The sequence below is a fragment of the Orcinus orca genome, chromosome 2 (genome assembly GCF_937001465.1).
Source record: "Orcinus orca chromosome 2, mOrcOrc1.1, whole genome shotgun sequence".
NCBI classification, from domain to species: Eukaryota; Metazoa; Chordata; class Mammalia; order Artiodactyla; family Delphinidae; genus Orcinus; species Orcinus orca.
The window spans coordinates 99,782,530-99,808,609 of record NC_064560.1 but is presented as its reverse complement, the minus strand read 5'-3'; the positions used below and the strand labels follow the sequence as shown (position 1 = coordinate 99,808,609).

At 36.8% G+C, this 26,080-nt stretch overlaps 1 protein-coding gene across 3 annotated transcripts in view; it reads right to left on the bottom strand.

Moving 5' to 3' along the window:
- ADAM10 (ADAM metallopeptidase domain 10) overlaps window positions 1-26,080 on the bottom strand; it is a 135,121-nt gene that overhangs the window by 10,955 nt on the left and 98,086 nt on the right. For all 3 annotated transcript variants that reach the window (XM_049705990.1, XM_004274677.2, XM_033437014.2), the window contains 6 exons: window positions 18,115-18,278; window positions 14,146-14,329; window positions 6,000-6,150; window positions 5,012-5,195; window positions 3,990-4,098; window positions 3,296-3,516 (listed from right to left, as the gene is read on the bottom strand). In XM_049705990.1, coding sequence (XP_049561947.1) covers window positions 3,296-3,516; window positions 3,990-4,098; window positions 5,012-5,195; window positions 6,000-6,150; window positions 14,146-14,329; window positions 18,115-18,278 — 1,013 coding nt within the window. The remainder of the gene's footprint in view (window positions 1-3,295; window positions 3,517-3,989; window positions 4,099-5,011; window positions 5,196-5,999; window positions 6,151-14,145; window positions 14,330-18,114; window positions 18,279-26,080) is intronic.

The following is a 26,080-nucleotide window of genomic DNA, read 5'->3' as shown; positions in this document are numbered from 1 at the left end:
ATCACTACTTATGGACACTGAAATTTGAATTTCATATAATTTTCAGAAGAATATATATTTTTTAAATTAATTATGGTCATTAGTTCCGTTATGGGTAATATTCTTTTTTTTAAAAAATAAATTTATTTTATTTATTTATTTTTGGCTGCGTTGGGTCTTCTGTTGCTATGCACAGACTTTCTCTAGTTGCGGCAAGCGGGGGGCTACACTTTGTTGCAGTGCACGGGCTTCTCATTGCAGTGGCTTCTCTCATTGCGGAGCACCGGCTCTAGGCGTGCAGGCTTCAGTAGTTGTGGTGCACTGGCTTAGTTGCTCCGCTGCATGTGGGCTCTTCCAGGACCAGGGCTCGAACCCATGTCCCCTGCATTGGCAGGAGGATTCTTAACCACTGCACCACCAGGGAAGTCCCCAGAAGAATATTATTTTGATTTTTTTCAACTACTTACACACGTGAAACCATTCTTAGCTGTAAGCCATACAAAAATAGGCAGTGTGCTAAATTTGGCTCATGAGCCATAGTTTGCCAACCCCTGTTCTACATGAATGGTTGGTTCTCAATCCCAGTTGCTCATCAGAATTGAGAGCTGGGAGCTTTGAAATGACCCAAACACGTTATACTCCATCCAGAGATTCTGACTTAATTGGTCTAAGCCCTTAGGTGATTCTCATGTACAATATGAATAAAGGTCAGGTAAGTTTGGAAAATGAAGTTAAAAAGATTTTTTATCGTGGGGCTTCTCACAATATTATCACAAATCTCTAAGAGGGGACTATAGTATGCAATATTTTCCAGATTCATTTGACCACCAAACCTATGGATCTAGTGTTCTGTGAAGCACTTGGAAACACTGCTCTAAATCTTTCATAAAGAACACCAGATACTTACCTAGGTTCATAAAATTACAGCAAAATAAGAGAGAAGAAATTAATTAAAAAATGAGAAACATAGCTGACTCTTGTCAAAATAATAATAAAAAGATGAACTCCTGATAAAACTGAACAAATTAAAAAGAAAAAAGCCACAAACTAACAGGCAATTATTTTAAAGTGTGGGGTAAATACAGTGATAGATTTGGAAAAAATCAAGGTCAAAGATGGTTTCCTATGTCAAACCTAACACAAAAGTTGCAAAAAATGTGAACACATCAGTAACTATGGAAGAAAATGAAAAAGAATTACCAATGTACCCATTTAATGAAAAGGAGACAGTGGTACAGGGTCTTAACAGATTTACTGGTGAATGCTCTCCAACTTTTGTTTTGTTTTGTTTTGTTTTGTTTTTTTGTTTTTTTTGCGGTACACGGGCCTCTCACTGTTGTGGCCTCTCCCGTTGCGGAGCACAGGCTCCGGACGCGCAGGCCCAGCGGCCATGGCCCACGGGCCCAGCCGCTCCGCGGCATGTGGGATCCTCCCGGACCGGGGCACGAACCCGTGTCCCCTGCATCGGCAGGCGGACTCTCAACCACTGCGCCACCAGGGAAGCCCTCTCCAACTTTTCAAGAACTAGGTGACCCCTTGATAAATCCAAAGGATGTTTATCATTATCTCCTGGCGAGACACACAGTAGGCACTCAGCCTACATTCAAACATTACTGTCAAAAACAACTTTTCCCCAGAAAAGAAAGTAAAAGTCTTTATTACATCATTTCCGTGGTGCCTATAGCAGTCAGTAACTCACGCCCTGAACTATTAAACTGTTATGGTTCTTCCCACTCTACCCTCATGAGGAAAAAAGATGCCACAGTATACTGTGGAAAGGAGATAAAAGAGCCACTAGGTACCAATGGAAAGGAAAGTCAGTGAAACTAACCCATCATCCCTTTCACAGCTTCTTACCAGAGCAAACTAATAACCTACATTACTAACTAGAAGGACACTTTCCTTATACATGATGAAAGACCAGTGTAACAAAATGAACTCTGCTATGCAAGTGAACTCTGCAAGTAACACAAATGAGACAAATAACTTGTAAGGAAGTGGCTGTTGTTTATCTTACTGTTTGATCTGATTAATGCCCACAAATGCAGCAACAGCCTAACGGTACTCTTCCGGCATTATGGACCATGCTATTTCAAAGGGTGGCATGTGAATGTCAACACTGATTTAAAATAACAGTGTTCTATACCCATTTAAGGCAAATCTGCATAAACCTAAAAGTGCCTGATTTTAATCAGTTCCAGAGCACAAAACTTCACATTGCTAAAATTCATTGTAAGAAGTATTTCACAAAATCCTCAAATCTAAAATATGAAAAAAGGTTTTAAAAACACTTTAACTAAAAAGATCATTTCTATTAAATATTTTAAAATAGGAATGAGTTTTTGAAATTGTAAATAAAATGAATCAAAATTAAATATAATGGAGAAAAGTGAAAAAATATTATTTTTAGATGATATGATTTACTATCTAGAAAACCCACAACATCTGGCACAACAACATAAACTCAGCAGAACATAACTCTGAGATTCCAATTATCAGATTTTTTTCTCTGAACACACTGTTTCCCATAGTAGACAAGTATACTAAATCTCAACTTTTTCTTATTAGAGATAATCAGAAAAAAAGAAAATAAGAACTGGATTTGAGTTGAAAACAGGGAAGTAAGGGAGCCAAGAAATGTAAGCTGCCTGAAGTCACAGAATTATCAAACGTCAGAAGGATGATTTGAATCCTCGTGTAATTCCAAGCCTGTACCCTTTTCACTTTACCATAGTGCCAGAAGGCACCTTTAGGTGTTTTTTTTTTTTTTGCGGTACACAGGCCTCTCACCGCTGTGGCCTCTCCCACTGCGGAGCACAGGCTCCAGACGCACAGGCTCCAGACACACAGGCTCAGCGGCCACGGCTCACGGGCCCAGCCACTCCACGGCATGCGGGATCCTCCCGGACCGGGGCACGAACCCGTGTCCCCTGCATTGGCAGGCGGACTCTCAACCACTGCGCCACCAGGGAAGCCCTAAAAATCACTCTTCAGATAAAATACAGTTGACCCTTGAACGTGGCGGGTTAATCATAGCTAGCCAACTACCTCCAAAGTTCTCTATATCCATGATTCCTCCACACCGGCAGATTCAACCAACTCCACACTGTGTACTACTGTAGTATTTACTATTGAAAAATATCTGCTTATAAGTAGACCCATGCAGTTCAACCCATGTTGTTCAAGGGTCAACTATAACTCCAGTATAAACAGAAAAGAAGTGATTTTCTCATAACAGGGGTGACCTCTAACCAAGTAAAATTATGATCAAATCATTTTAAGATAAGGTTTCTTTATAAATAAAAACTATACTTACCACAATCCATTCAGCAATGTTTTCATAGAGCTCTGGACTGAAAATTGCTTTTTTAAGCCTAGCTAGAGGACCATCAGCATCTACTAATCTGCACCGCATGAAAACATCACAGTAGCCTCTAAAATCATTGCATGGGGATCCAGGTTGCAGGGTGATGGTTCGACCAAGGAAGTACTTGTTCCACTGCACAGACCCTGTACTGGCACAAGTTGATGGCTCCACTGCAAAAGAAGTGTCAAATATAAGTTGAAGATCAGATTTCCTATAGGGCTAGCTCGGGAGAGAGGGAGGAAAGGAAGAAACTGCCTAAAATCATCACCATGACATGTTATATAGACTTTCATTAGTTAGACTAGATAACACCACTGATAATTCACCTTAAATATTACAGCATAAACAAACAACCAGCAACTCCTGACTTAGTGCCTACAATGGCTTTAAATCCTTCTAACAGTATTTATATTAATTATTGTAAAAACGCTGGCAGGTTTTGTCTAGTTTATCATTTTAAAAACACTGTAGGGACCATAATACTAGAAACACAATTCTATAGTACATTTTAAAATTTCTCAAGAGGATCAGTTCAGCTGGAAATTATCTGTCCCAACTGTATATCAAAGTTTAACACTTAAAATTTAGGAGAAAATAAGGTTTTTGAAACAGATTTTATACTCTTGCATTTTAAAAGCCTTACTCTTCTTCATACAGCAGACATGGCATAATTCCTTATCATCTTTGCCATCAGAACTGGCACAGGTGCACTCCTCCAAGCCATATTTCTCACAGATAGAACCTGCACATTGCTGAAAGAAAAATAAAAGACCAATTATTTAATCCCTATACAGTCAAACCTCTTGTTGACAATAGCAGACAGAGACACCTCCAATGCTAAAATAATTAAGTAGAAATACAAGTCGGGGGGCGGGGGGGAAGCATAGATTAGTATCAGAAATGGATGGTATAAACACATCTTAAAAAGAGTAAGTGCAGGGGCTTCCCTGGTGGCGCAGTGGTTGAGAGTCTGCCTGCCGATGCAGGGGACAAGGGTTCGTGCCCCGGTCCGGGAAGATCCCACGTGCCGCGGAGTGGCTGGGCCCGTGAGCCATGGCTGCTGAGCCTGCGCGTCCGGAGCCTGTGCTCCACAACAGGAGAAGCCACAACAGTGAGAGGGCCGTGTACCACAAAAAAAAAAAAAAGTAAGTGCAAATAAGATAGTAAATCTTTAAAATGGTAACTTAAAAATCTAGACCAAACAAAAACAGAGAAGGAGATTAGATGAGCATCGACTTTATGTTGGTTATTATGGCTCCTTTATAAGAAGAGAAAAATGAAATTTTCCTCATGTAGAGGAAAGTGATTATTTAGCCAAGAAAGCTTTAAAGGCTTCACATTCAGAGGAAATAACTGAGAGTTCTTTTATTTAGAGTATTAAAATGTTAACTTATAAAACTTAAAAGAAATACAAAGTTACATGCCTAGTTACATAACTATTTTTCTCTAGAGAGTATCAAACGCATGCAGTAGAAAGATGAAAGACAAGTCAATAACTAATCAAATGCCACCAGGCACTTATGCCACATAATGCATTCACAGCTTTGTGAGGAAATAGATAGGGACCGAGATTAATTACTTTATGCGGCTTTAAGTGGCAACAAGCAATTATCCTGAAAAAGGTTTCATAAAACTAAATAAACAACATACAAATCAAATGCTTACCCCATTAATGCACACTTGTGTATGCCTATTACAGTCTGTAAAGTTTGGTTTAGGATCAGATGCTGGGCAGAGAGCTGTGATGCCATTACATATTCCTTCTTTTGCACAGTCTGAATCATCCCGACACTTCTCAGTTTTTGACTTGAATGCACACTGTGCTGTGCAACAGGGACCTTGACTTGGACTAGAAGAAACATTGAGGTGAGTAAAGAAAATCACTAGGATATTTCCTATACATATAGATACAGTCCTAATTTTTAAATCATAAATGCTAAGTATGTTACTGTTAAACAAGTCTTATTGGAATAAGAGGCTATTAAATTTCAACATTCTAATAAGTGCAGAAAAGTGATTAAGAATCTTGTTTTTATAATGAAGGCATACTATATTGAGCTTTCTTATTCTATTCTATTTGCCTATAGTAAAAGGTTATAATGGAAAATGGATTAAATATTAGGCAAGTCATCATTGTTTTTCATAGATACACATTAGTCAATTTATCAACTTTTCTCACATTTATACACTAAAATCAAACTAGGATACACAGAACATCCATTTTAAAAGTACTGCACAAACAATATTCTACTGCTTATATCTATCACTACCAAAATAATTTGGCAAGTGAAATAAAATTATATGACAACTAAGTTACAGGAGTGTATGGAATCCAAACTATCTAAATATTTAAAGTTAAGATTCTAAAACTACTGACAAAAGTCACATTTTTAAAGTTAGGCATTAAATAATATGTATTTTATTGAGTGTCCTTTGCATGTCCTTTTTTAACACCCACCACACAAACTGCAATTACAAGTAGTTCAATCTGCCAACAACAGTGCCCTAAATACTACTACTCCAGAAAATAAACCAACAACAAATAACAAAGTTCCAAAACCACATACATCTCCTAATCACAGTTTGAAATCTGACATAACTGCCTTCAGGTGACTTCCCAGGAACATTAACACTACTGGAATTAGCAAGGTACCTGCATTGCTTTCCAGGTTTCAGCTTGCATTTTTTCCCTTCCGGTTGGTTTGCATCATAGCAGCACTCGTCTTTACACTGGTCACTATAGCCGCAATCACATTCTTCACCTTGCTCTACCATTCCATTTCCACAAATAGGCTGGCCAGATTCTGAAGAAAATAAATAAGACAAAATAAGCATTATATGCAATATTAATTTTGTTTAAAATTTACAAACTCTTTAAAGCCGCAGAACAAAAGGAGAAAGGAAAATTTCGAAGAATAAGAAAAGTAGAACAAACTAGGAATCTGGAAATTAGGAGATCTAATTATAACAGTGGCTTGGTCACTAACTAGCAATGTGGCCTTAGGCAAGTCACTTCCCTTTTTCGGGGCCTCAGGTGCTTAAGCTGTACAGTGAGGGAATTTGACCTGATGCTCCCTTCTAAGGTCCCTCACAGAAGTGGCAGCATTCTATTTAGGCCATGCCACACTGAGCTTTACTGAACAATGACTGTACTATTTATATTTTTAGCACGTAAGTACAAAGTAAGTCAGTGTTTCATCAAGCAGAAAAAAATTAAACCTTTTCTGTTAGAAAATTTCAAACATACACAGAAGTAGTAAAAGAATAAGTATAGTGAACTCCCATGTACCAATCACTTAGCTTTAGCAACTTCAACAATATGCTGTAAACAACTCCATCTAACATATTCAGCTGCTCTTAACAAATATCCCAAGATGAATCTAACAGATAAGTTCTTTCTTTTTAAAATCTAACCATAATACCATTACACATCTAAAAAACTTAACAGTATGCTTAATAGCATCTAATAGCCAATCCATGTTCAATTTTCTCCAATTACCTCTTTACATTAGTTTATTTGAACCAAGTTTCACACAAGCTTCCCCCAACCCCTCTCCCCATCGTTGCTTTTGGTTGACATGTATCTTAAGTTCTTTTAATATGTAACAGATTCCCTCCCCTATTTTTATTTTTACACTATTGTTAAAGAAATTGGGTCATTTTTTTTTTAACATCTTTATTGGGGTATAATTACTTTACAATGGTGTGTTAGTTTCTGCTTTATAACAAAGTGAATCAGTTATACATATACATATGTTCCCATATCTCTTCCCTCTTGCGTCTCCCTCCCTCCCACCCTCCCTATCCCACCCCTCCAGGCTGTCACAAAGCACCGAGCCAATATCCCTGTGCCATGCGGCTGCTTCCCACTAGCTATCTACCTTACTACGTTTGTTAGTGTGTATATGTCCATGACTCTCTCTCGCCCCGTCACAGCTCACCCTTCCCCCTCCCCATAACCTCAAGTCCATTCTTTAGGAGGTCTGCGTCTTTATTCCTGCCTGGGTCATTTTATTTTATGGAATTTCCCACATTCTATTTGGCTGACTGTATCCTGGTCAATTAGTAAATTCTTTTTGTAATGTACATTAGTTTTGCTTGTCAGCTAGACCAAGCTCCTTAAGGGAAGAACCATGTATTATTTACACATTTTGTATTTCCAGAGTCTAACAATATTGGGTCAAATCTTAGTTCATTAAGGTTAGGCTGTCTGGTCTAAGCATAGTGAATAATTTCAGAAAGATTTTTAGGCTCTTTTTAAAAATTCTTTGATTTTGCCAGTGAAGTTTAAAATTGGAACAAGAATGCTACTCTTAGTAAGAACATAAAATCACTGAATTTCAGTATCTGCAGGGAAATGAAAAGAATCAAATGTCTTCATTTTAGAGAAAAGAAAACTAACTTTCACAGAGTTTGTGACTTGCTGGAAACCATATGCCCCACTATGGACAAAACACAGTATAAACCCAGGTCTTCTAGATCTAAAATCTGGTGCTCTTTTCTTTCTGTTATACCAAATCAATGTGGAAAACAGTTGTAGCACAGCCTTCAAACTGAGAACTGAGTGAGTGGAAGGGAACATATCTCAAGCACAGGAACCTAAAACAATGCACATCTGAATCAAAAATATTCTAGAAAGCCTAGCTTTATACTCAGAAACTTCATTCTTATCCTTGACCGCATCAAACATTAAAGGAAATTTTAGAGGTAACTGAAGCTCCATCTCACTCTTTCCTTCTTCTTTTTCTTGGCCATGCCACGAGTCTTGTGGGATCTCAGTTCCCCAACCAGGGATTGAACCCGGGACCATGGCAATGAAAGTGCCGAGTCCTAACAACTGGACTGACAAGGAATTCCCTCTCTCTTTCATTTTATAGCATCTCTTTTGTTCTCAAAAACTAGAAGCATGCACATGCAAATATATACTAAGTAAATAATAATGATTTTTCTAGTCTAGCAATAATCATTTTATAATTCATGTGACATAATTTAGGAGAAAAGGAAAAACGATAGAAGTCAGAAAACCATTCATGCAATATTTACTACACGTTAGTTTTCGTCTCATACAAAAATATTACTTCAAATCAGCTATTTGCTAACAGCTTAAATACAAGGAAAAGGGGCTGTTTAAATACCAAAATTATAATACGTACATATTTCATGGTAATTTAAGAAACAAATTTCCTTCCCATAATACTAAAAAGCAATATGCTCATTTTTCCTATCTTATGTAAATGCTATTTCTTTCTTTTTTTAAAATTGAAGTATAGATATTTTACAATGTGGTGTCAGTTTCAAGTGTACAACAAAGTGATTCAGTTATACATACATACATCTATGTAAATATTTCTTTTCCAGAATCTTTTCTATTATAGGTTATTACAAGATATTGAGTATACTTCCCTGTGCTATACAGTAGGTCCTTGTTGTTTACCTATTTTATACATAGCAGTGTGTATATGTTAATCTCAAACTCCTAATTTATCTACCCCCCATGCCCTCGTCCCTGCTAACCCCTTTGGTAACCGTAAGTTCGTTTTATGTCCATTTCTGTTTTGTAAATAAGTTTATTTGTATCCTTTTTTTAGATTCCACATACAAGTGATATCATATGATATTTGTCTTTCTCTGGTATTTGTCTATACTAGAAAGCTACAGTAATCAAAACAGTATGGTACTGGCACAAAAATAGACATATAGGTCAATGGGACAGGATAGAAAACCCAGAAATAAACCCATGCACTTATGGTCAGTTAATCTACAACAAAGGAAACAAGAATATACAATGGAGAAAAGACTGTCTCTTCAAAAAGTAGTACTGGGAAAACTGGACAGATACATGTAAAGGAATGAAATTAGAACATTCTCTAACTCCACATACAAAAATAAACTCAAAATGGATTAAAACCTAAATATAAGAATAGATACTACAAAATCCTAGAGGAAAACATAGGCAGAACACTCTTTGACATAAATTGCAGCAGTATTTTTTTGGATCTGTCTCTTAGAGTAATGGAAATAAAAACAAAAATAAACCAATGGGACCTAATTAAACTTAATAGCTTTTGCACAGCAAAGGAAACCATAAACAAAACGAAAAGATAACCTGCAGACTGGGAGAAAATATTTGCAAACAATGCTACTGACAAGGTGTTTAATTTCCAAAATATAAACAGCTCATACAGCTTAATGTCAAAAAACCCCACAAACAACCCAATCAAAAAACGGGCAGAAGACCTAAATAGACATTTCTCCAAAGAAGACATATAGATAGCCAACAGGCACATGAAAAGATGCTTAATATTGCTAATTAGTAGAGAAATACAAATCAAAACTACAATGAGGTATCACCTCACAGCAGTCAGAATGGCCATCATTAAAAAGTCTACAAATAATAAGTGCTGGAGAGGGTACAGAGAAAAAAGAATCCTCCTACACTCTTGGTGGGAATGTAAAGTGGTGCAGCAACTATGGAGAACACTATGGAGATTCCTTAAAAACTAAAACCATATGATCCTGCAATCCCATTCCTGGGCATATATCTGGAGAAAACTCTCATTCAAAACGATACATGCAACCCCAATGTTCACTGCAGCACTATTTACAAGAGCCAAGACATATAAACAACCTAAATGTCCATTAGCAGATGAATGGATAAAGAAGATGTGGTGTACACACACACACACACACACACAATGGAGTATTACTCAGCCATAAAAAAGAATGAAATAATGCCATTTGCAGCAACATGGATAGACCTAGAGATTATCATATTAAGTGACGTCAGACAGAGAAAGACAAATACGCTCTTTCTTTTTTTTGCAGTACGCAGGCCTCTCACTGTTGTGGCCTCTCCCGTTGCAGAGCACAGGCTCCAGATGCGCAGGCTCAGCGGCCATGGCTCATGGGCCCAGCCGCTCCGCAGCATGTGGGATCTTCCCGGACCGGGGCATGAATCCGTGTCCTCTGCATCGGCAGGCGGACTCTCAACCACTGCACCACCAGGGAAGCCCCAAATATGCTCATTTTTAAAGTCATTTTCAATCAGGAAGTTTATTGTGAAAACCCAGTTTACAGATGAAGAATCTATGTGTCACTTCTACACTAAGAAGATTTAGAAAAACTACCACTGATAACATCAATAACAAAAATGATAACATCAATGTAATTTTAATCTGCCCTTTTAAAAGAAAAAGAAGGCTTTATAAGAAAAAGTCAATCAATAAAAGTAAAAATTGATCATTTGAACATCATCAAAATTTAACTTCTGCTCTGGGAAAGACTGCGAAGAGGGTGAAAAGACAAGCTACAGACAGGAAGAAAATATATGCAGACCAATATCTGACAAGTGACTAGCATCTAGACTATATAAAGAACCCTCAAAACTCAACAGAAAAAACAAAAACAAAAAAACTCAATGGCCAAGAAACATGGACATTTCACCAAAGAAGATATACATATGGCAAAAAAGCACATGAAAAGATATTCAATGTCATTAGTCATCAGAAAAATACAAAGTAAGGTACAATGAAATACCACTATATACCTATCACAATGGATAAAATAAAAATACCAAAAGCTGACAAGGATAGAGAAAAATTAGATCACTCATACACTGCTGGTGGGAATATAAAATAGTACAGCCTTCTAGAGAACAGTTTGGCAGTTTCATATAAAAAAAAACAAACAACGGCTACATTGATCCATCAGTTGGATTTGGAGGCATTTATCACAGAGAAATGAAAACTTATATTCACATGAAAAGCCTGTTTATAGCTGCTTTATTCATAACTGCCAAAAACTGAAGATAACCCAAATATCCTTTAATAGAAAAATCATTAAACTGTAGTACACACATACCACCTGCAATAAAAAGGAACAAACTAGTGATGCAGGCAAACAATTTGGATTAATTTCCAAGGAATCATGCTGAGTGAAAAATCCCAAAGGTTACATACTGTATGATTCCATTTATATAACATTTTTGAAGTGACAAAATTTTAGAAATGGAGAATAGTGGGGCAGCTGAAGGGACACCAGGAGGGAGGTGAGTGTGGTTATAAAAGGACAACGCCAAGAGTTACTTGTGGTGGGACTTCCCTGGTGGCGCAATGGTTAAGAATCCGCCTGTCAATGCAGGAGACATGGGTTCGATCCCTGGTCTGGGAAGATCCCACATGCCATAGAGCAACTAAGCCCGTGCGCCACAACTACTGAGCCTGTGCTCTAGAGCCCACAAACCACAACTACTGAGCCTGTGCACCACAACTACTGAAGCCCGTGCATCCTAGAACCTGCATGCCACAACTACTGAGCCCAGGTGCCTAGAGCTCATGTTCCACAACAAGAGAAGCCACTGAAATGAGAAGCCTGCGCATCGCAACAAAGAGTAGCTCCCACTCACCACAACTAGAGAAAAGCCCGCGCACAGCAACAAAGACCCCAAAAAAAGAATTAAAAAAAAAAACAAGAATTACTTGTGGTGATGGAACTATTCTTTATCATGGCTGTGGTGATAGGCACATAAACCTACACATGATAAAACTGTATAGAACTAAACACACACACAGAGAAATGACGACAGGGAAAACTGGGGAAATCTGAATAAGATCTGTGGGCTGTATCAATGTCAATATCCTTGCTATATGTAATAGTGTATTGATACTATACAGTTTTGCAAGATGTTACCACTGGGGGGAACTGGATGAAGGGTATATGGAATCTCCATTATTTCTTACAACTGCATGTGAATCTAAATTATCTCTGTATAAATTTCAATTAAAAACAAAAGGCCATAGTGTTGTGTCAATTATACCTCAAAAAAAAAAAAAATGCAGGGCTTCCCTGGTGGCGCAGTGGTTAAGAATCTGCCTGCCAATGCAGGGGACATGGGTTTGAGCGCTGATCCAGGAAGATTCCACATGTCACGGAGCAACTAAGCCCGTGAGCCAAAACTACTGAGCCTGCGCTCTACAGCCCGCGAGCTGCAACTACTGAGCCCACATGCCACAACTACTGAAGCCTGCATGCCTACAGCCCATGCTCCGCAACAAGAGAAGCCACCGCAGTGAGAAGCCCACACACCACAACAAAGAGTAGTCCCCTGCTCATCGCAACTAGAAAAGCCTGCGTGCAGCAACAAAGACCCAATGCAGCCAAAAATAAATAAATAAAATAAATAAATTTATTTTAAAAAATGCAGCTAAAAAAATGAAAGGCCGTGCTTATCTGAAAACCTTCCTCAATTCTTTCTCCTTTGCTGCCATATGTTTAACTCATCTATAAGAGCGTTGTTTATGTGCAATATGAGCAGGCCTCAGTGTCTGCCTTCAAGTAACTTGAAATCTTGTAAAATAGGACAAGGACCCCCAAAAACATAATACAAGGTAGAATATTTAGAACATATTAAATGCCCTACGAGAGGCATAACAGATGAATGGATAAACAAAATGTGGTATATCCATATAATGGAATATTATTCGGCCATAAAAAAGAATGGCATTCTGATACATGCTGCAACTTGTATGAATCTTGGAAATTTTATGCTAAGTGAAATAAACCAGATACAAAAGCATTATCCCATTTATATGAGGTACCTAGAATAGGCAAAGTCACAGAGACACAAAATAGATTAGAGGTTACCAGGGGCTGGGGAGAGAAAGAAATAGGAGTTATTGCTTAATGGTTACTGAATTTCTATTTGGAGTGATTTTAAAAGTTTGAAAATGGAAAAGCAGTGATGGTTGCATAACACTGTAAATGTACTTAATGCTACTGAATTGTACACTTAAAATTAGTTTAAATATAAATTTTATGTTATATATATTTTACCACAGTAAGAAAAAAATTCAGAGCAACTTTATTCATATTAACCCAAACCTAAAAAGCCCAAGTGTTCCACTCAATAGGAGAGTGGATAAGCAAACTGTGATATATTCATATAATGCACTTCTATTCAGTGGGGGAAAAAAATGGTACAAAATACTAATAATGAATCTCAAAATAGTATGCTGAGTGAAAGCAGCCTTCCACAAATGGGTGCAAACTGTATGATTCCAATTATATGAAATAAAATAAGCAAAATTTATCTATGGAGAAATAAATCAGAATAATGGTTGCAGGAGGAGTGCAAAGATTGATGGGGAAAGGAAATGAAAGAACTTTGTGGGGTGACAGAAATGTTGTACATCTTCACAGGTGCTTAGATTACACAGGTAAATGTATTTGTCAAAGCTCATCAAATGGTGGACTTAAGATTTATATATGGCGGGCTTCCCTGGTGGCGCAGTGGTTGAGAGTCCGCCTGCCGATGCAGGGGACGCGGGTTCGTGCCCCGGTCCGGGAGGATCCCGCATGCCGCGGAGCGGCTGGGCCCGTGGGCCATGGCCATTGAGCCTGCGCGTCCGGGGCCTGTGCTCCGCAACGGGAGAGGCCACGGCACTGAGAGGCCCACGTATCGCAAAAAAAAAAAAAAAAAAATGATTTGTATATTGCACTTATGTGAAAAACAAAAACACCACAAACAATATTGAACTTTACTTAAATTGAACTCTACTTATGTAGGCTAAAGTGTTTAGGACTGAAGTATACTGATATCCACAATGCAGTTTAAATTTCAACAAAAAAATATGGATTGAGAGATGAAGAGATTGACAAGTGTGATAAAGCAAATGTATTAAAGTGCTAACAACTGTAAAATATAGATGGTGGGCACATACTAGGTGTTCACTATATAATTCTTTCAAGTTTTCTGAATGTTTCAAAATATTCATAATAAAATGCTGGGAAAATATACATACCAACAAAACAGTTGTTTCTCTTCTTCTCAAGAACTTGGCTTATATTTCTAATACTACAGAGTGAGAATTTATTGTTGTTAAGTTTGTCCCCAGATGTTGCTCTTGCATACATGATGTAATTGCCGTTTTCTTTTTGTCCTAAATTCTTAGATTCTCCTGGAGTGCACTCTGTTCCAGAATCATGCTATCAAAAAGAATATAGAGTTACATAAACAGGAAGTAAAATAAGGTTTTCAGGTCATCTGATTAAATGTAATTTTCTCATCAGAAGAAAAATGGAAGCTTATGGACTCTCCTTTAGAGTAGATCTTACAATTATTTTAGACTGTGAAAAGGAATATAATTTACTCTTTTAGGGGTCACTGTCTCAGAAGGGAAGAAAAAAATCAGTGAAGGTATAACTGCAATGGATACCTTTTTTATTTTTATTTCTTTTTTGAAATTTACATAAATCTTTGACACATTCTGCAATTATTTCTTTTAGTTGGATTCCCAGTGGTAGAGTTACTGAGTTAAAAGGTCAAATATTTTAAAGGTCTTGATACATACTGCCAAACTGCCTGACAAAAGGGCCACATTAATTTACATTATATAACCACATGGATCAAGATTTCAATAGGCAGAAATGGGAAGGAATTGGCTTCCTGGCAGAAGTAAAGTCTTTTAAAATGACTTAATTTGACAGGGAAGAAGAAATAACACTGGAATTACACTTAGACCCAAATTATGGAAAACCCTAAATGCTAAGATAAGGAAATTGTATTAGCAATATCATCAGGTATTAGAAGTAAGGTTGTGAACAGAAGTGACATGATCAGACCGATTAGAACTATACCTAGGGCTTCCCTAGTGGCACAGTGGTTAAGAATCCACCTGCCAATGGAAGGGACATGGGTTCAAGCCCTGGCCCAGGAAGATCCCACATGCCGCGGAGGAACTAAGCCTGTGCGCCACAACTACTGAGCCTGTGCTCAAGAGCCCACAGGCCACAACTACTGAGCCCACGTGCCACAACTACTGAAGACAGTGTGCCTAGAGCCCGTGCTCCTCAACAAGAGAAGCCACTGCAATGAGAAGCCCATGCACCACAACGAAGAGTAGCCTCCGCTCACCACAACTAGAGAAAGCCCGAGCGCAGCAACGAAGACCCAACACAGCCAAAACTAAAACCAAATAAATTAATTAAAAAAAAAAGAAAGAACTATACCTAGACAAAGATTCATCTGTTCAGAGTCAATACATTAAGACTTTCATACCGAGAAACAGGAACTTGTCTCATTTATGATTACAACTCCCCACAAAAAAGTTTATAAAGTGGTTAACAGCAGGTGTGCAATAAACATTTAGGATAGGATAAATAAATATAAGGGATAGAATGAACCACTCAAAGAGAAAGTAACGTTGTCATAATACAGATACATGACAGGAGAGGTAAAGACAGATTTTAGATAAAGATGTCAAGGGAGACAGGCTCAGGAGTTCATGGTCTGGCTGATCTCACTATTAAATTACTTAATACATATTTACTAAGTACCAACTATCTATATGTATGGTATCATGAACAACATACACAAAGGGATGAGGTGTATTTGAGCATGACAGAATCATTATAAGTAGTCTGGTATGATAGGAAAAGATAGCAAGGTAGGCAAAAAAATGTGAACCAATTTATCCATTCAACAATAAGCAAAAAGTAATATTACATTAATGTCTTAAAAACACCTCTCTGGCAACCAGGCAGAAGACAGATTAGAAGGGAAGTGAAAAGAGAACAAACTAGATATCCTACTCCAAGTATGGCCCACAGACCAGCAGCAGCAGCATCCCATGGGAGTGTCTTAGAAAGGCAGACACTCAGGCCCGACCAAAGGCCCACTGAAATGGAATCTATACTGTAAGATCCTCAGTAATTTGTATGCACATTAAACTTTGAGAGACCCTAGACTAACGAACAGAAGAGTAGTTGGAAGGGTACGAAAATCCCCTAGTAAGGGTTGGATGAAGGTGACTGGGAGAGTCGAGGACATTTAACTGCCCTTGAAAATGCAAATTAACAAGATTTCTCTGCTCATCTCTAAAATTTCAATTACTCTTTTTAGAAAATATCACAAAAGCAGACAAGAGGTAGAGCGATTCAACGCATTTTAAGTACTTTATCCAAGAGTACTGATAATAATCTATCGATTTCTGATCGGAATTAGAAGAAGAAAGACTTGCAACTTAGTGAGAGGGTACTTATATTTTACAAACTGGGGGAACATTACATAAGAGCATTTGAGAATTTTAAGCTATGATATTACAGTTTTTTTCTAAACTCATAAAAATTTCCATTTTTACAAGTGATAAGGTACAAGTAAATGAATTTATATGCAGTTTTCAAATGAAATTTTCCCAAACTTGTTATTTTAATAAGCCCCACCAAAATCACAAAGACAGAGTATCTTTCAGTATTTTGTATTTCCATGTGTATTAATCTTCAGTTCACTTGAAAATCAATTCAATGAACTGGGTATTAAATGATACCAAAGAACTGCTCATTTTGTCAGGTATCATAACCACATGGTGGTTATGGAAGAAAATGTCTAATTTTTTAAGAGATGCATACTGAAATGTGGAAGGGGGAATGAATTTGATTCTAACACCTTACGAAGAAAAAGAAACAAACACAGAAAGGAGATGTGGCAAAATCCTGATGATCGTTCAATCTGAATCAGAGGTTGGCAAATCGCAGCCCACAGCCTGTTTTTATATGGCCTAAGCTAAGAATGTTTTTTCCATGTTTAAAAGATTGTAGGGCTTCCCTGGTGGCACAGTGGTTGAGAGTCCACCTGCCGATGCAGGAGACACGGGTTCGTGCCTCGGTCCAGGAAGATCCCACATGCCGCAGAGCGGCTGGGCCCGTGAGCCATGGCTGCTGAGCCTGCGTGTCCGGAGCCTGTGCTCCGCAACGGGAGAGGCCACAACAGTGAGAGGCCCGCGTACCGCCAAAAAATAAACAAATAAAAAAATAAAATAAAAGATTGTAAAAAGAAAAACAACAACAAAGAAAAATATGCAACAGAGACTAAATATTGTCCCCCACACCTATTATGTTTACTAGTAGACCACGGAAAAAGTTTGCTGACCCCTGTCCTGGATATGAACGGAAGACTTTGCCGTACTATTTGTCTCTACTTATATATATGTTACAAAGTTTTCATACCGAACGATTTTAAAAGAACAGTCTCATTCCACAGTAGAGAAAGACAAATCTAGTAAACCCCAATAATGCTTTAACAGAAACCAAACAAGAACCCAACAATTTGCTAACATTCAAAATGTACTTTAAGCAATGAAAAGTGATTCTCATTAAATAAATATTTGAATGAATCATGTGCCAGGAACTATTTTTTTTTAATTTTTTAAAAAAATTAATTTATTTTTGGCTGTGTTGGGTCTTCGTTGCTGCACATGGGCTTTCTCTAGTTGCAGCGAGCGGGGGCAACTCTTCGTTGTGGTGCACGGGCTTCTCATTGCGGTGGCTTCTCTTGTTGTGGAGCACGGGCTCTAGGTGCGCGGGCTTCAGTAATTGTGGCGCATGGGCTTAGTTGCTCCGCGGCATGTGGGATCTTCCTGGACAAGAGCTCGAACCCGTGACCCCTGCGTTGGCAGCCAGATTCTTAACAACTGCGCCAGCAGGGAAGTCCCCCAGGCACTATTCTAAGGTCAGGGGACACAGAAGTGAATGAAACAGACAAAATTCCTTGCTTTCATAGAATTCTGGCACTGTTGTGCTTATTTTCTTATTTTAATTACAAATATTCTATCTTCCTCCTTTTCAGTATTATGGTCAAGTACATTACTGTGTTCTGACATATAAAAACTAAACATTCATGTGTACTTGTTTTCACTGTAAACAACAACAACAAAAATTAAACAACGTGAAAGATTAGTAACTTTTAAAAAATGTAATAATTAAGCAATACTTACTGGAGATCCAAAGTTATGTCCAACTTCATGAGCAAATGTAATGTGAGAAACTTTGGGGGGTACATGAGACCCATAGTTCTGAACAGTAATAATTCCAGTGTTTAAAGACTTCTTCTTACCATCTGAATAAAGCTTACTTTTTTCACATATTCCTCCAGAGCTTCCTAATTCAAAACAAAATATGGCTAAAATTAGCATCTATTTCCCCCCAAATAATTTTCTAATATATGCTGTATTAACTGGAAACATTTTATATGTATTTTGAGTCCAAAATTGGTACACATGTATATCAAATACTCGAAAGTTTCTTTCGTCCAAGGTTAGGAAGTCATTTCAAATAAAAGTTTTAATGGCACACATATATTCCCAGGGCTGAATACAAAGTCCTTATAAAATGTTCCTCTTCATAATCAAAATGTCCTCCAATTTTTCTCCCATTAATTTAGCAAAACAAATATTTAAGAGTCTGTTCAATTTAAATATTTCAGCATTTACACTGGGTCAAATCCTACACCTCTTCATCTTGTAAAAAAACAAACAAACAAAATAACAACTTATATTTAAGTTAAATGAAAGTTGAACAAAATATTCTCAAAGAGATTCTGAGAAAGTCAATGCTACCAATAATAGCAGTGATGCACAAGAGTATGTGATTCACTATCCTGAGAGGCAACATACAATGTATTCTTAAAAAAAGAAAAGAATTAGTGGTCGCACAGGCTGGGGGTAGGGGAAACAGAGAGAGACTGATAGAGGTACAAACTTCCATTTATAAAAAGAATAAGGTCTGAGGATCTAATGTGTAACACATGATGGCTACAGTTGATAACACAGTATTGTATAAATGAAATTTGCCAAGAGAATAGAACTTAAACATTCTCACACATACACAAAAAGGAAAAAGGTAAATATGTGAGGTGATGGTTGTATTAACTTGGTAGGGGGAATCCTTTCACAATATACAAATATCAAATCATCACACTGTGCACTTTAAATATCTTACAATTTTATTTGTCAATTATATATCTCTCAATAAAGCTTAAAAAAAGGAAAAAATATGTCAAGTGGGTAAAAAAAGGGAGGAGGGAATGAAGGAGAGAAAGTGGGAAGGGAGAGAAAGCAAATGTGGCAAAATGTTAACTGATTAATCTATCAGGAGTTCACTGTATACTACTCTTGCAACCTTTTGGCAAGTTTGAATTTTTTTTCAAAATAGGTTCAAAAAACTGAATTATGATTTTCCAACATGTCTTGAGGATGCTTGCAAATTTTAAAAGAAAAATCTTCATTTTTACTTATATGATACATATTAAATCATTTTGTAGTTCACCTGTTCGTTTATAGTTCCTGAACGTCAGAGCTTAATACCGAAATGAAAGTGCTTTCACATCTAAAGGCAGTTAATTTAAGAAATTAGAAAAAGAACAACAGCAAATCAGAAACTGGCTGGCCAGTCATCGTCTTTATGTACACTAAACTGAGAAGACCACAGTACTTTAAATAACTATTAAAGATTTTCAGTGAGAAGTTCTTTGGTTTACATTCAGATTTAAGAGGTTACTCTATTTAATTATTTTAATTAAAATATCACATGGATTAGGATATTCTGATAACTGATCAAATTATTTCAAATTAGCTTTCTACTACATACAAAGTTACAACAAAGTTATTAAACCATTTTTAAAAGTTTAACATTTATAATCTCTGATAAAGCATATAATAGAAAGCAATTCAAAAAAGATGTACACAAATGGCATGACACTACAATTGCTGCCTTGTTCCTTTTAATATTAGAAAGTACATAGCAACAAATCATAAATTTAATGACTATTAGGATACAATTTAAGAAGCTGAAATGATAATGTGCTTTCACAGAAAACTAAGCTGAAAGGCTAAGTCATATGCAGATTTTAACCAGCAAAGGACTGAGAACCTCTACATTTAAAACTTACTACATCTTCTACACCAAAAACTGGATAGAAAGAAAACAGCAAATGATTTATGAATATTTAATATATTCTCTTAAGCTACCTCTACTTTTGAGTCCTCAACCTTGAGTCCTAAGGACTGTTATCACTATTTCTAAAAACTAGAAAAGATATAAATAAGCACTCTGTATGTAATAATTACAGTCTATATATTACAGTTTTAAACAAATAGTAAATTAATATCCTGCCTCATCGAAGATCTGTCATATGCAAATTGGTCCAATGCAGTACTGGCAAACTTGAATTAAGCATAGAAGACTCCACGCTGCAAATCTTTGTCAGTTAAAAAAAAAATGTAAATAGCATATATTAAAAACTCTGATAATATACCTTCTGTATTTTTAAGGTCTATCTAATTTAAAGGAAGATCATACATAAACTTGAGTGTACTCTTCTGAAATATAGTCTTTATAATTCATATCTTGTTCAACATCTTAACTGCTTTTGGTTTTAATAACTATTGTTTATTTGGAAAGTTTATTACTTGCTACACAGACTAATAGCATATGTTGGAATAATTCAGTTATACAGGAAGAAATAAAATACTATGTCTAATTTTATAAGTCATGGTTTAACTTTTTAAATACTGCAACCACTTCTGATATGCCAGAAACTCAATTAATGATATCATAAATACCTATAGCTAAGCCACAACTCAAGTTCAGTAATTGCTTTACATTGTAAATTTAAGATTTTACTACATATAGTCATTACTGAAAAACAGAAATTATGTAATGAGAAGAATAAAATGTTTTTGAGTCAAAAGCAATTACTGATGGATGGATGACTCAGTGACCAACAAAGAAGTATGACATTTTTCTATCTACAGGATAGTCTGAAAGCTAGTCACAGAATATCAGTCTTAAACTTTAAAAAAGACTCCCCCAAAAGAAAAAAATTATAAAAACTACAGGGTAGTATAATACCTTGACAGAATCCATAAATAAAGTTTTGATGTGAGCAGGCCTAAATATCTAAAACAATAGTATCATGCTGACCATACAATATTAATCTGAGCAGTAATTTTGAAGCAGACATTAGTACCACTCCCAGATAGGTTATTGGGAAATGTCTGAGGGTATTTCTTTATCTGTCAAGTCTGGGGAGCAGTACTCACATGTAATGGGTAGGGACCAAAGATGTTAAACATCCTGCAAGGGACAATCCAGACCTGTACAAAATGTCAATATTAAGTGTCCTCTATTCTAATGATGTAATATTTTAATGACATAATTCTCTTAGCCTTTTAATTACACTTTCAAACAGGTTAAGAATGCGAGGAATATCAAGGAGATTGGCTCAAGATGGCAGAGTAGAGGACGTGTGCTCACTCCCTCTGGCGAGAGCACCAGAATCACAACTAACTGCTGAACAATCATGGACAGGAAGACACTGGAACTCACCAAAAAACATACCCCACATCCAAAGACAAAGGATAAGCCACAATGAGATGGGAGGAGGGGCACAATCACAGTAAAACCAAATCCCATAACTGCTGGATGGGTGACTCACAAACTGGAGAACACTTACATCACAGAAGTCCACCCACTGCAGTGAACGTTCTGAGCCCCACGTGAGGCTTCCCAACGTGGGGGTCTGACACAACCTGGCGGTGCAGAAGGGAGTGGCACAATATATTTAAAGTGATGAAAGGGAAGGACCTACAACCAAGATTACTCTACCCGGCAAGGATCTTATCCAGGTTTGATGGAGAAATCAAAAGCTTTACAGACAAGCAAAAGCTAAGAGAATTCAGCACCACCAAACCAGCTCTAGAACAAATGCTAAAGGAATTTCTCTAAGTGGGAAACACAAGAGAAGAAAAGGACCTACAAAAACAAACCCATAACAATTAAGAAAATGGTAACAGGAACATACATATTGATAATTACCTTAAACATAAATGGATTAAATGCTCCAACCAAAAGACATAGGCTCGCTGAATTGTTACAAAAACAAGACCCATATATATATGCTGTCTACAAGAGACCCACTTCAGACCTAGGAACACATACAGACTCAAAGTAAGGGGATGGAAAAAGATATTCCATGCAAATGAAAATCAAGAGAAAGCTGGAGTAGCAATACTCATATCAGATAAAACACACTTTAAAATAAAGAATGTTACAAGAGACAAGGAAGGATACTACATAATGATCAAGGGATCAATCCAAGAAGAAGATATAACAATGATAAATATATATGCACCCAACACAGAAGCACCTCAATACATAAGGCAACTGCTAACAGCTATAAAAGAGGAAATAGACAGTAACACAATAATAGTGGGGGACTTTAACACCTCACTTACACCAATGGACGGATCATCCAAACAGAAAATTAATAAGGAAACACAAGCTTTAAATGACACAATAGACCAGATAGATTTAACTGATATTAATAGGACATTCCATCCAAAAACAGCAGATTACACTTTCTTCTCAAGTGCACATGGAACATTCTCCAGGATACATCACATTGTGGGTCACAAATAAAGCCTCAGTAAATTCAAGAAAATTGAAATCATATCAAGCATCTTTAACCACAACACTATGAGATTAGAAATCAATTACAGTGAAAAAAAACCTAAGAAACACAAACACATGGAGGCTAAACAATACATTACTAAATAACCAAGAGATCACTGAAGAAATCAAAGAGGAAATCAAAAAATACCTAGAGACAAATTACAATGAAAACACAACGATCCAAAACCTATGGGATGCAACAAAAACAGTTCTAAGAGGGAAGTTTATAGCAATACAAGCCTACCTCAAGAAACAAGAGAAACCTCAAATAAGCAATCTAACCTTAAACCTAAAGGAACTAGAGAAAGAACAAACAAAGCCCAAAGTTAGTAGAAGGAAAGAAATCATAAAGATCAGAGCAGAAATAAATGAAATAGAAACAAAGAAAACAATAGCAAAGATCAATAAAACTAAAAGCTGGTTTTTTGAGAAGAAAAACAAAACTGATAAACCTTTAGCCAGACTCATCAAGAAAAAGAGGGAGAGGACTCAAATCAATAAAATTAAAAATGAAAAAGGAGAAGTTACAACAGACACCACAGAAATACAAAGCATCCTAAGAGACTACCACAAGCAACTCTATGCCAATAAAAAGGACAACTTGGAAGAAATGGACAAATTCTTAGAAAGGTGTAACCTTCCAAGACTGAACCAGGAAAATATGAACAGACCAATCACAAGTAATGAAATTGAAACTGTGATTAAAAATCTTCCAACAAACAAAAGTCCAGGACCAGATGGCTTCACAGGTGAATTCTATCAAATGTTTAGAGAAGAGTGAACACCCATCATTATCAAACTCTTCCAAACACTTCCAGAGGAAGAAACACTCCCAAACTCCTTCTGAGGCCGCCATCACCCTGATACCAAAACCAGACAAAGATACTACAAAAAAAAGAAAATTACAGACCAGTATCACTGAGGAATATAGATGCAAAAATCCTCAACAAAATACTAGCAAACAGAATCCAAAACACATTAAAAGGATCATACACCATGATCAAGTAGGATTTACCCCAGGAATGCAAGGATTCTTCAATATATGCAAATCAATCAATGTGATACACCATATTAACAAACTGAAGAATAAAAAAGCATATAATCATCTCAATAGATGCAGAAAAAGCTTTTGACAAAATTCAACACCCGTTTATGATAAAAACTCTCCAGAAAGTGGGCAGAGAGGGAACCTACCTCAACATAATAAAGGCCATATTCGACAAACCCACAGCAAAAATCATTCTCAATGGTGAAAAACTGTAAGTATTTCCTCTAAGATCAGAAACAAGACAAGGAAGTCCACTCTCGCCACTAGTATTCAACATAGTTTTGGAAGTCCTAGCCATGGCAATCAGAGAAGAAAAAGAAATAAAAGGAATACAAATTGGAAAAGAAGACGTAAAGCTGTCACTGTTTGCAGATGACATGACACTGTACGTAGAGAATCCTAGAGTTGCCACCAGAAAACTACTAGAGCTAATCAATGAATTTGGTAAAGTAGCAGGATACAAAACTAATGCACAGAAATCTCTTGCATTCTTATACATTAATGATGAAAAATCTGAAAGTGAAATTAAGGAAACACTCCCATTTACCACTGCAACAAAAAGAATAAAATACGTAGGAATAAACCTACCTAGGGAGACGAAAGACCTGTATGCAGAAAACTATAAGACACTGATGAAAGAAATTAAAGATGATACAAACAGATGGAGAGATATACCATGTTCTTGGATTCGAAGAATCAATATTGTGAAAATGACTATACTATCCAAAGCAATCTACAGATTCAATGCAATCCTTATCAAATTACCATTTTTTACAGAACTAGGATAAAATATCTTAAAATTTGTATGGAGACACAAAAGACCTGGAAAAGCCAAAGCAGTCTCAAGGGAAAAAAGGGAGCTGGAGGAATCAGACTCCCTGACTTCAGACTATACTACAAAGCTACAGTAATCAAGACAATATGGTATTGGCCCAAAAACAGAAATATAAATCAATGGAACAGGATAGAAAGCCCAGAGATAAACCCACACACCTATGGTCAACTAATCTATGACAAAGGAGGCAAGGACATACAATGGAGAAGAGACAGCCTCTTCAATAAGTGGTGCTGGGAAAACTGGACAGCTACATGTAAAACAATGAAATTAGAACACTCCTTAACACCATACACAAAAATAAACTCAAAATGGATTAGTGACCTAAATGTAAGACTGGATACTCTAAAACTCTTAGAGGAAAACATAGGAAGAACACTCCTTGACAGAAATCACAGCAAGATCTTTTTTGATCCACCTCCTAGAGTAATAGAAATAAAAATAAACAAATGGGACCTAATGAGACTTTAAAGCTTTTGCAAAGCAAAGGAAACTACAAATAAGACGAAAAGACAACCCTCAGAATGGGAGAAAATATTTGCAAACGAATCAATGGACAGAGGATTAATTTCCAAAATATATAAACAGCTCATGCAGCTCAATATTAAAAAAAAAGCAACCCAATCAAAAAATGGGCAGAAGACCTAAACAGACATTTTTCGAAAGACGACATACAGATGGCCAAGAAGCACATGAAAAGCTTCTCAACATCACTAATTATTAAAGAAATGAAAATCAAAACTACAATGAGGTATCACCTCACACCAGTTAGAATGGGCATCATCAGAAAATCTACAAACAACAAATGCTGGAGAGGGTGTGGAGAAAAGGGAACCCTCTTTCACTGTTGGTGGGAATGTAAATTGATACAGCCACTATGGAGAACAGTATGGAGGTTCCTTAAAAAACTAAAAATAGAATTACCATATGACCCAGCAATCCCACTACTGGGCATATACCCTGAGAAAACCATAATTCAAAAAGACACATGCACCCCAATGTTCACTGCAGCACTATTTACAATAGCCAGGTCATGGAAGCAACCTAAATGCCCATCAACAGACGAATGGATAAAGAAGATGTGGTACCTATATACAATGGAATATTACTCAGCCATAAAAAGGAATGAAGTTGGGTCATTTGTAGAGATGTGGATGGATCTAGAGACTGTCATACAGAGTGAAGTAAGTCAGAAAGAAAAACAAATATCGTATATTAACGCATATATGTGGAACCTAGAAAAATGGTACAGATGAACCAGTTTGCAGGGCAGAAACAGAGACACAGATGTAGAGAACAAACATATGGACACCAAGGGGGGAAAGTGGTGTTGGGGGAGTGTGGGGGTGTGTGTGATGAATTGGGAGATTGGGATTGACATGTATAAACTAATATGTATAAAATAGATAACTAATAAGAACATGGCCTATAAAAAATAAAATTCAAAAAAAGAAGAATATCAACGAATTAAAGTAGAAGGAATGATAAAAAAAGAATTTGATAGGCTGTGGGTTATCTTGAGAACCTCATTTTGAGCTCTGCATGCGGTCAAATTCTAATACGTAAA